Source organism: Muntiacus reevesi, chromosome 4 (assembly GCF_963930625.1).
Source record: "Muntiacus reevesi chromosome 4, mMunRee1.1, whole genome shotgun sequence".
In the NCBI taxonomy this organism is placed as follows: domain Eukaryota; kingdom Metazoa; phylum Chordata; class Mammalia; order Artiodactyla; family Cervidae; genus Muntiacus; species Muntiacus reevesi.
Window position 1 is genome coordinate 111,590,482 of NC_089252.1, and position 11,015 is coordinate 111,601,496.

The 11,015-nt window shown below is 52.1% G+C and overlaps 1 protein-coding gene across 1 annotated transcript in view; it reads right to left on the reverse strand.

Moving 5' to 3' along the window:
- The window catches only part of LIMD1 (LIM domain containing 1), a 73,430-nt gene extending 67,617 nt beyond the window's left edge, over positions 1-5,813 (reverse strand). The window contains exon 1 of the mRNA XM_065933879.1: positions 3,692-5,813. Within this exon, the coding sequence (XP_065789951.1) occupies positions 3,692-5,093 (1,402 nt within the window). The 5' untranslated portion in view covers positions 5,094-5,813. The remainder of the gene's footprint in view (positions 1-3,691) is intronic.
- Positions 5,814-11,015: the final 5,202 nt, after the last annotated feature.

The following is an 11,015-nucleotide window of genomic DNA, read 5'->3' on the forward strand; positions in this document are numbered from 1 at the left end:
TATTTAAAAGAAGAAAGAAAACAAATTCCTTTTTTAAAAAGTATGTGAGAATAGCACATATTAAAAATAATAATAATAATAAAGAGGAATAGGCAGGGAGGCCCAACGGTGGGGCTCAGACCTCAGCTGTACCCAGCAGGCCCTGTGAGACCTAGGATCAGTCATCTGACCTCTCTGAGCCTCAGTTTCCAGGCTGGTGAAATGGGCTTCCTAAGGTCACATGAATCAAGTAAATAGGCCCCAAGGGCCTCCACTCCTGCTGTCTGCCCTGCTGAGCATGCCCTTTCCCAGGGCAGACGCGAGGGCCACCCCTTGCCTCCTTCAAGCCTAGCTCCAAAGCCACCTTCTCGATGGGATTTCCCCTGATCACCGGCTTGAAAACCAGAAACCTTCCTGGCTCGACGCCCTGCCCTGAGGCTCCATCCTCTTCACTTCCTGTTTCTCTCCCTCATACCTGCGTATTTATTTTGTTCATCTCCTGCCTCCCTCTCCTGCACCACCTGCTCTGGAGAAGTCGGGGTTTCTATCTGCCACGTTCATTATGTATCTCAAGGCAGGCGCTCAATAAATACAGGATGAATGAATGGATAGCATTAGCTAACAGATCTGCTATGATCTGCTGTGTAAACTTGCCTCCCTCCAAAAATAAAACTGCTGTTTGTTGTTCAATGAGCTTGAAATTAAAAATTCAAAACAAATACTGTATTTCACATATATGTGAAATCTAAAAAAAACCAACACACACAAACAGACACAAAAAACATAAACAGAGGTATAGACACAGAGAACAAACAGGTGGTTGCCTGAGGGGAAGGGAGGTAGGGGAGAAAAGAAATAGCTGAAGGAGGGTAACAGGTACAAAGTTTCAGTTGCAAAATAAACCAGTCATGGATATGAAATGTACAGTGTGGGGAATATAGTCAATAACAATGTAATATCTTCAAATAGTGGCATACTATAACTAGACTAACTTGTGACAGTTAGAAATGTACAGAAATACTGAATCATTACATTGCATAATAGGAACTAACATACTGGTTTAGGTCAATTATGCTTCAAAAACAAACTCATAGAAAAAGAGATCAGATTTGTGGCTACCATCAGGGAAGGTGTGTGCTTCTTTGGGCTTCCCTGGTGGGGTTCAGACGGTGAATGAATGAATGAATGCAAGAATCTACCTGCAACGCAGAAGACCTGGGTTTGATCCCTGGGTTCAATCCCTGGGTTGGGAAGATCCCCTGGATGAGGGAACAGCTACCCACTCCAGAATTCCGGCCTGGAGGACTCCATGGACAAGAGAAGCCTGGCAGGCTACGGTCCATGGGGTCGCAAACAGTCAGACATGACTGAGCGACTTTCACTTCACTTCAGTGGTAGGTGGAATGGGAGAGGGGGAATGGGACACGAAAGCAGTAAAAGGCATAAACTTCCTAAGGATATAATGTACAACATGACAAATAAAATTAACATTGCTATATGTTGCATATGAAAGTTAACAGAGGAAATCCAGAGTTCTCATCACAAGGAAAAAGTAAATTTTTGAAATGAGATGAGATGATGGATGTTCACAAACTTTACTGTCATCATCACTTTATGCTGCCTATAAATCAAATCATTACATAAATCAAATCATTATGCTGAGGCTCTCCTGGGGGCTCAGTGGTAAAGAATCCTCCTTCCAACACATGGAAGTAGGGTTCGATCTCTGGTCTGGGAAGATCCTACATGCCACGGGACAAGTGAGCCTGTGCATCACAACTGCTGAGCCCACGCTCTAGAGCCTGTGCGCCTCAACAAGGGTCGCCCTAGCTCACCGGCAACTAGAGAGAAAGCCCAAAAGCAGCAACGAAGACCCAGCACTGCTAAAAATAAATAAACAAATTTGCTTAAAAATTAAAAACCTTTTAAAAAACAAAAACCTAGACATCTTTTAGAAAAACTATTATGCTGTGCATTTTATACAATATCATGTGCCAATTATCTCAATAAAACTGGGAGAAAAATATAACAGTTTAAACTAAAAAACAAAAACAAAACCCACAGTATTTCCAGAGAAAAGTATTATTCCCAAGGAGGGAGATTTGCAAAGGAGAAGAGATGGTTCACAGTCAAAGGGTGTTCACAGTGAGATGGTGCTACATGCTCTAAAACGTAAACATCGAGTAAACAGCCACCCTGACCTCTGACTGCCTGGGGTGGTGTGAGCGCTGTTCCTGCGAGGCTCTCATGAGAAGCAAGAACACAGTGCCCGGCCTCGGACCCGTCCCTCCAAGCACCTCGGGACAGAGTCACTCATTCACGCAGGATGGGGTAGACGGACAGCAGCAAGCCAGTCACCCTGCCTATGCAGGGCCTTCCCTGCCCCTCACCAACAGCCTTCGCACGCGGAAACAGTGACCTCAATTACGCACAGTTCAAAAATGAAAAACTAAAATAAAATATTGATACCATGCATCAAATAAAATGAGACTGTTGTACAGCTCAGAGAACTCTACTCCATGCTGCGTGGCAGTCTAAATGGGAAGGCAATCCAAGCAAGAGGTATATTTATAGCTGATTCTCTTTGCTGAACGGCAGAAACTAACAGAACATTGTAAAGCACCTATACTCCAATCAAAAGTAATTTAAAAAAATAAATAAAATTCAGGCTCTTCTAACAACAGGCTGTCTTTCTAGTTAGCTCTTCTGTGAGACGGCTACATCATTACTCAACAGGGTGGTATCTCTGCTTTTCTGCTGCCTCCAAACTCCGCGCGGAGGAAAAAAAAAAAAGCTGAAGCCAGCAATCTCCAAGAGTTTGTGGCTTTAAAAAGAGAATAAAACAAAACCTACAAGAGGGAGTACAACCATCAAGGAGCATCTTCTGTTCTCTTAGGAGCCATGACTGTGGGTGTAACCTAGCTGCCAGCTAGGAGTCAGGGTGGGGGTGCTGAGTTGGAAGGCACCTAATGCACGGGTCTCCAGTTTCCCAGAATGTCAGGTCCAGGGCTGGCTTTGTGAAAAATGCCAATTGCTGGGCCCCACGCCAGAGTTTCTGATGCAGTAGGTCTGGGGTGGGGCCTAATAATTTGCATTTTTAACTAGTTCCCAGGCAAAAGGATGCTGCAGGTTCAGACTACACTTTGAGAACAACTGCTCTAGAACAAAGCCTTCCAGGTCAGAATTTCACCTCCCTCCGCTGAACGCAGGACGTGCAGGCAGACACACGTGCACACAGGGAGCCGCAGAGAGCCGGGTCCAACCACTAGTCCTCTAATAGCCAGACTCCCCGGCACAGCCAACAACTGATGGAACAAACCCTCAGGGGTCCAGGGACTTCTAAGAAGCCCATTCAGGTCCCGCCTGAGCCAGTCACTGCGACAGGTTCTAAGTCACTCCTGAAGCCCTTGAAATCCAAAGTCACAGATTTCCCTTTCTAGGGGGAGCAGTCACGAGCAATCCCGCCCTTTGCACATGGGTAACCACCGGCAGCAAGATCCGCTTTCTGCCTAGTGATGATCTCAAGTCTCTTTTCAAGTTTCAGAAGCAGCAGCTGAAAGAGGAAATTAAAAAAAAAAAAAGACAGCCCACTCAAGGAGAGTGACAGCATCCCTGGTGGGGGACAGGGGAGGGGGGATGCTTCCCCCTAATGCCCAAATGCAGGGACCCCATCACCCACTGTGGGCCACCATGCCAGCCTCTCAACACTCACCAAAGTAATCGGCCTTGGGGTGAGCATCCATCTCCCGCTCCAGACGCTGGGTGAGGGCTTCTAACTTTAATTCGGCGGCCGTGGGTCCAAGCTCAGGGCCCGGGATGAGCGTCTGGCAGGGTAGCCTCACTCTGGGAGAACTCGGCGTCTCTGGGAGCACAGGCCCCAGGCTGCCATCAGAGGCCCAGCCGGAGGCACCTTCTTTACAAGATAAGTCAGGCAGGGTGGACATCACTGGATGGACAAGGCTGTTGGGGCTGAGCTTGGGGCCAACGCCAGAATCTGTACAGCCAGGCTTGGGACCCAGCCCAGGGACAGCACCCGCCTGCATATGGTCCATGCTGGCTGGCGAGGATGAAGGGGCAGAGCTAGAAAGGTAAGATTTGGGCCCATCTTGGAACCAGGGTTGAGGGTCCGCAGTGGGTTTGGGCATCGTGCCTGAAACCTCACTCCCTACCCCCGAGTTTGTTCTGGGAAGAGACCCTTGACTGGGCCGGTTCAGGGCCAGGGGCGCTGAGAAAGAAGGGGTCCTGGGCTGAGCAGACCTCGGGAGGACCCCATTCTCTGGGCCCGGGGAAGTGAGGCCAGGGCTCACTCGCTGGGAGGAGGCGGTGGTCCAGACGCCCGCTGGCTTCTCGCTGTTGCCTCCTCCAAGCCCACCATCCTGGCCACTCTTCAAAGACCTGCCGGAGCCCGGGGAGAGCTGCTGGTGGTACAGGTGAGGCTCCCTGGAGGGCTTAGACAGCAGTGGGTCGCTCCCTGGGGTCCCAGACCACCCACTTCCTACACCCAGCCTGATGCCAGGGGACACTCCCGGGTCGTCGGCCCACTTGGGGCCTGCCAAGGACAGGTTGTCGTAATAGTCTCCGTGGGTGAGGCAGGAGGGATCCTCACAGGGGCCCGGCCGATGGAAAGCAGACATCTCAGAACTCGTCATGCTCTCCTTGGACCCACAGTCTTGGCTGTCTTGCCTCGAACCCCGGACGTACAGCTTGGCCCTCTGCTCCTGGGGTGGGTACGAGGGCTGCCCAGGCGCCGCGGTGGTGGCCGTCCCAGGGGCCACGGTCGGGGCAGCGAGAGGGGGCTTGGCAGCACCGTCCGCGGCCAGCCTGCTGCCCCCACCAGCTTCCCGGTGAGCGGGTGGGCCCAGGCGTCCCCCGCCGTTAACGGGGCCCCGGCTCCCCCTGGACAGGGTCTCCTCCTGCAGGAGCTGCTGCTGCTGCTGCTGCTGGAGGTGGATTTTGGCCATCTTGGTAGCAAACACCCTGCGGGTTTCCTCAAACTCCGGGTTGTTGCCTGCACCCTTGTCCACTCGGAAGAGTCCATCTTTGGAGGCCTCGTACATGTTCAGGTCCTCAATGAACTTACTGGCCTCCAGGCCCAGGTCGTCGTACTTATCCATGTTGCTGACCCGGCCTTGCCTAGTTGAGTGCGTGGAGGTGGGGCGGCGGGGTTCCTGGCGGAGGGCGGACACTCAAGTCCAGCCCAGGACAGGTACAGCCTTCCACCTGCCCACCATGAGAGTCATGACCCCGGGCCTTAGAGCCCAGAGGATGCTGAGGCCTCAAAGTCACTTGGGCCCAATCTGCTTCCAATTCCCCTTCCCCTCGGAGGTGTCCGCGTGGGGGCGGCTGGCGGCTCTTGGCTGCCCGAGCTGGCTGTGAGTTCTTTTCTCCGTTTCAAATCATAAAACGGAAAAGAAATACGGAAGAAAAAAAAAAAAAAATCACATCCTCCTTAAGCAACCAAACTCAAGACACCCACAAGAAGGCAGCAGCCGCCGGACAGGAGGGAAAGTTGCTCAGAGAGCCGAGCGCAGAGGGCCCCGGACCGGCCGGGCCGGAGCGAAGGCGCGGCGGCGGGAGGCGCGAGCACGTACCGGGCGCTCGGTCCTCCGCGGCTTCCCCTGGTGGCGCGGAGCTGCGATCGTGGCCGGCGCGGGGACGGATCGGGGATCGGGATCCGGGGCACACGGGCCGGCCGGGCCCCGGCGGGAAGTTCACGGCAGCCGGGCGGGCGGTCTATTGTCCGATGGCGGCGGTGGCTGGGCGCGCGCGAGCCGGAGGGCGGCGGGACGCGGAAGTGAGCGCGCCGGACGCCGTCCCCGCCGCTCGGTCGCCGGCCGGGCACGTCGCGGGCCTGCGAGGAGGCGGAGGCGGAGGCGGCGGCCGAGGGGCGGGGGCGCGGGAGAGGGCGGGGTCGGCGCGCGCGGCTGCGGGCGCCCAGGGGCAGGCCCGAGCCCGACGCGGCTGGGGAACCTGGAGGTGTGTCTCGCGCGCCTCGTCCAGCTCTCGAGCGCCGGGCCGCCCCCGGAGAAGTGCGACCGGGCTCCGGCCCTTGGGCAGAGCGGGGCGGAAGACACTCCGCGGGCATCGCTGGCAGGCTACCTGGACGGCTTGCGTGGACCGGAGACGTGCAGCTTGAACTTTGCGGGAGTCCCAAGGTCGCGCGCTCCTCACCCCACTGTGCCTCAGTTTGCCGAGTGGAAAGTCAGCCCCTCGTGCTGGCTTGGCCCCGGCCGTGCCCTCGCTCCACACAAGGAGTCACGGAGGGGGGGTTTGGAGACTCACGGAGTCACCTGGGGGCTGGCCCAAGTCCTCTTGGACAGGTAGGGAGACTGAGGCACCGAGGGAGAAGTGTCCAAGATGCCATCATGACTAGCAAAGCGTGGATGGGTGCCCAGGTCCTCTGAAAGGGGGTTAAAAGGCACGTTGTTGCCCAGAGCGAGCGTCCCAAGTTTGGCCATAAAATCTCGTGCCCTGCTCACTCATTATTCAAGGGAGGATTTCTGACCCCCGAAAGAAGATCCGCGCAAGGAGCCAGGCCTGACTCCGGGGCACCCTAGCAAGGCCCACCACTCCCTGCACCACCTCCGAGGTGACCCTGGAGAGGTTTCATTGCCCAGAGAGCAGACGTCGTGATCCTAAAGCCGATACCAGACCGGTCACTTCCCTGGTTAAACCCTCAGTGCTTACCAGGGACTTGGATTGAAACCGACCCCACATCGGCCTTCCTGCCCCGGTCTGCCTCCCCGGGGCAGGTTTGACTGGGGAGTCTTCCCTGCCACTAGTTGCAAAGGGCTTCCTGGTGTCTGCCAGAGCTGGCCTCTGAACTTCTGGGTGGCTCATCCTTACCATCTCTGCCAAAATAACACTCTCTAGAACCCTTCTTTTTCAGCACCCTCTTTATTTCCTCATCAGTTCTGATCACTATTTATATTTATCTGTTTACATGTGGTTTTTTTGGTGGTTGGTTGGTTTTCCACCCCATTAGACCATATCTGTATGCCCAGTATCTATATGTCACAGTACTTAATGGTTGAATAAGTGAATTAGTGAATCTATTTGCCAGCGTTGTGACAAGGAAGCAAATAATGCAATACACATGAGAGTGCTTTGTACTCTGTAAATCCAAAATGTGGTTCATTTTGTGGCAGGTAGACAACCTCAGACATGCAGATGACACCATGCTAAGGGCAGAAATGGGAGAGGAACTAAAGAGCCTCTTAATAAAGGTGAAAGAGGAGAGTGAAAAAGCTAGCTTAAAATTCAACATTCAAAAAATGAAGATCATGGCATCCAGTCCCATTACTTCATGGCAAATAGATGGGAAAACAATGGAAACAGTGGGAGATTTTATTTTCTTGGGCTCCAAAATCACTGCAGATGGTGACAGCAACCTTGAAATTAAAAGATGCCTGCTCCTTGGAAGAAAAGCTATGACAAACGTAGACAGGGTATTACAAAGCAGAGACATCACTTTGATGACAAAGGTTCATATAGTCGAAGGGATGGATTTTCCAATAGTCATGGACAGGTGTGAGAGTTGGACCACAAAGAAGGCTAAGCGCCAAAGAATTGATGCCTTTGAATTGTGATGTTGGAGAAGACTCCTCAGAGTCCCTTGGACAGCAAGAAGATCAAACCAGTCAATCCTGAAGGAAATCAGCCCTGGATATTCACTGGAAGGATTGATGCTGAAGCTGAAGCTCTAATGTTTTGGCCACCTGATGCAAAGCGCCAACTCGTTGGACAAGATGCTGGGAAAGATTGCGGACAGGAGGAGAAGGGGGCGACAGAGGATGAGATGGTTGGATGGCATCATTGACTCAATGGACATGAATTTGAGCAGACTCCGGGAGATGGTGGTGGACAGGGAAGCCTGGCGTGTTGCAGTCCATGGGGTCGCAAAGAGTTGGACACGACTGAGCGACTGAACTGAACTGATTGGAGGTACAGAGAATTAGCTGAGAGTGGCCCAGGGATGCAGCTGCCGGGAACTGGCTGAGTAGGGCAGTGAAAGCGTGAATGGGCTGAGGAAGAATTCATGATGGAAGCATGAAGCCTCCCCTTGCACTCCCCACTGTCACCTCCACTCCCACCCGAGATCCTGGCCCTGAACTGCAAGGAGACCAGCCAGCACAGGGCACTAGAGACCTCCAGCTGAGGTTCCACTGCACAGATGTGGGTGTGGAGTTGGGTCTAACCAGGGCTGCCTCTTGCCAAGTGAGTGCAATGTAACCAGAGGGAGAAGAGAGTCACTGTCTCTTCTGCCCAGAACTGCTCCACAGATATGCCTCTGTCTCCCTCCTTTATAGCCCTCAGGTCTCCACTCAACGGTCACTTCCCTGGGAAGTCTGCATGCCCCCTCTCCATCCCCAACCCCACCTGCCCCCACAGTGACCAGCTGTCTCCTCACCAGAATGCAAACATCATGAGGCCCCAGATCTCTGCCCATTTTGTTCATCACAATAGCCCAGGAAACCAAGACAGTGCCTGGTGTGTGGTAGGGCCCCCAAATGCTTGATAAATGAATGCATGAGTCGCATCAGAAGAGGAAGTACATGTGTTACCATCCACAGAGAAAAAGAATTAATTGGACTTCGGAACTCCCTGGTGGTCCAGTGGTTAAGAATCCGCCTGCCAATGCAGGGGACGTGGGTTTGATCCCCGGTCCAGGAAGACCCCATATACCACGGGACAACTAAGTCCGTGCGCCACAACCACTGAAGCCCGCACGCCTGCAGCCTCTGCTCCACAACAAGGGAAGCGACTGCAGTGAGAAGCTCGTGCCCCGCAACTAGAGAGTAGCCCCCGCTCACCGCAACTAGAGTAAAGCCCGCGTGCAGCAACGGAGATCCAGTACAGCCAAAAATAAATCAATAAAACTATTAAAATAAATTAATAAATAAGCTATAAAGACATGTCCATATTAATTAAGTCAATAACAACAACAAAATAATACATTGGACTTAACAGTGACCCAGATTCAGAGGAGCAATTCAGAGAAGAATACAGAGGAGACTGTATTCTTCCTCTTATAATTCTGTGTGTCACTATAAACCTTCTGCAGATCTTGTTTGATCACCTTGTACCAAATATTTGATCTGCCTCGGAGATCGTACATCTTGCCAGGCAAGAGTATGACTACATAGAATTGTACGTGTGTGTGTCTGAACATATTCAGGAATGTATTGGACTGAAGAATAGCTGTTTGCATGCATACATATATGTTTTTTATATAAATGCGTATAAAGGATCATTGACTAAACAGCATTTGAAAAACCCTCGTCCAATGGACTGGAGGCAGTAAACGGTGCTCAGACAGCCAATGAATTACCGGGGGGCCCAGGAGGCAAAGGGCCCCCATCCTTGGACGAAGCCCTGCTTGTTTTGCAGCTAACTGAAAGGGCCTTTCTGTCCCTTTTGCTGGGCTACAGGGAATGTCCCAGCACACAAAGCGGTAAGTGTCCTAAAGCTGGAGGGCTACTTCAGGGAGAGCGCTGAAAAGAATCTTTGTATTTCAGCCAGGCGGATGGATGAAGAACTAAGAACCCAGGTTCCTCTGGGCTCTTTCCATCCCACGGATGCCTCAAGCAGGCCAGGAAAGCCTGGCCCTTCCAAAGTGTTTCCTAAACCTTAGGCTTTCTCTCTGGCCCCAAGTTTCACTGTGGAACTGTCCCATGAATGGAGAGAAGCAGCTTCGATGAAGGCCCTTTCCTGGCACTTCTAACGAGCCTGTGTCTCATGACTGTCTGCCCTGGAAAGCTGCCCAGGCCAGACCCAGCTATGAGGACCACGACCTTGCCCTGCGTGTGCTGCCGGCGCCCGCTCTTGACCGGTCTCAGCCCCACACCCCGGGCCTTCCGCTGCACAGGAAGACCCAGCTGCAGGCATGTGCCTGGCCACAGGGCCCCACGTGGGCCCCCGCAAGGATCCCCACACGCCCACGGGGGAGGGAGGCTGCCCCTTGGCCCTGGCCCAGCCCCTCCCGGGCCATCTGCTCAGAGTGCAGCGAAATATGTTTAGCAGAACACAGTGAACTGGAGTGCTGATTTTTGAATCAGCACGAATTTTCTGCTTACTCCTTTTTTTGTGTGGTTGTTAAATAAGTAATACAAGTGTACGGCTTCAAGGCCAAAAGGTGCACATGAGCACACGTGGTGAAAGGACTCTCTGGTGCCCCTCCAGACACACCCTATCACCAAAGTAGGCAGGCATGTACCTTTCTTTCTTTCTTTTTTTTTTTAACACAGAAAGTAAAAGTGCACTGCCCTTTGCTTTTTGCATTTAACAATACTCTTGGAAACCTTTTCACACCATTTCACATGCAGCTGGCTCATTCTCTTAGAGGGCTAACATTTCTTTCTTTGGGTGAGTCACGGGTTTCTTAACCAGTCTCCTGTTCACAGACATTTAGGCCGCTTCCAAGCTTTAGCTATTACATATTCTGTGGCCACGACTGACTTATAAACCGTATCACACCTCTGCAAGCAGGGCCCTGGGATAAACACCCACGAGGCAGGCATACTCTTGAGAACTCCACCATACTGCCTGGATTTCTTCATCGTCACCAAGAAGCTCCGCCTTGCTCTCTGCTGGTTACTGTCTCAATGGAGTCAGAGTTAGAACCGTTGATGAGTCATAACAGGAACAACGATTATGAAAAGCATCGTAGCACCTACGCGTTGCCCAGAACCATTCTCTACACTCAGTACATGTTACAGTGTTGATTCCTCATAATAGCTCATGAGATAGAATCTATTCATGCCCTCCTTTTTAAAAAAAAAAAAAAAAAAAAACTATTTTATATTGGAGTATCACTGATTAAAGATAGAAGGCAAAAAGAGAAGAGGGCGGCAGAGGATGAGATGGTTGGATGGCACTGCCGACTCGATGGACATGAGTTTGAGCAAACTCCAGGAGACAGTGAAGGACAGGGAAGGCTGGCATGCTGCAATCCGTGGGATCACAAAGAGCTGGACACAGCTGAGCAACTGAACAACCACAAGGCCTGATTAGCAATGTTGTGATACCTTCAGGAG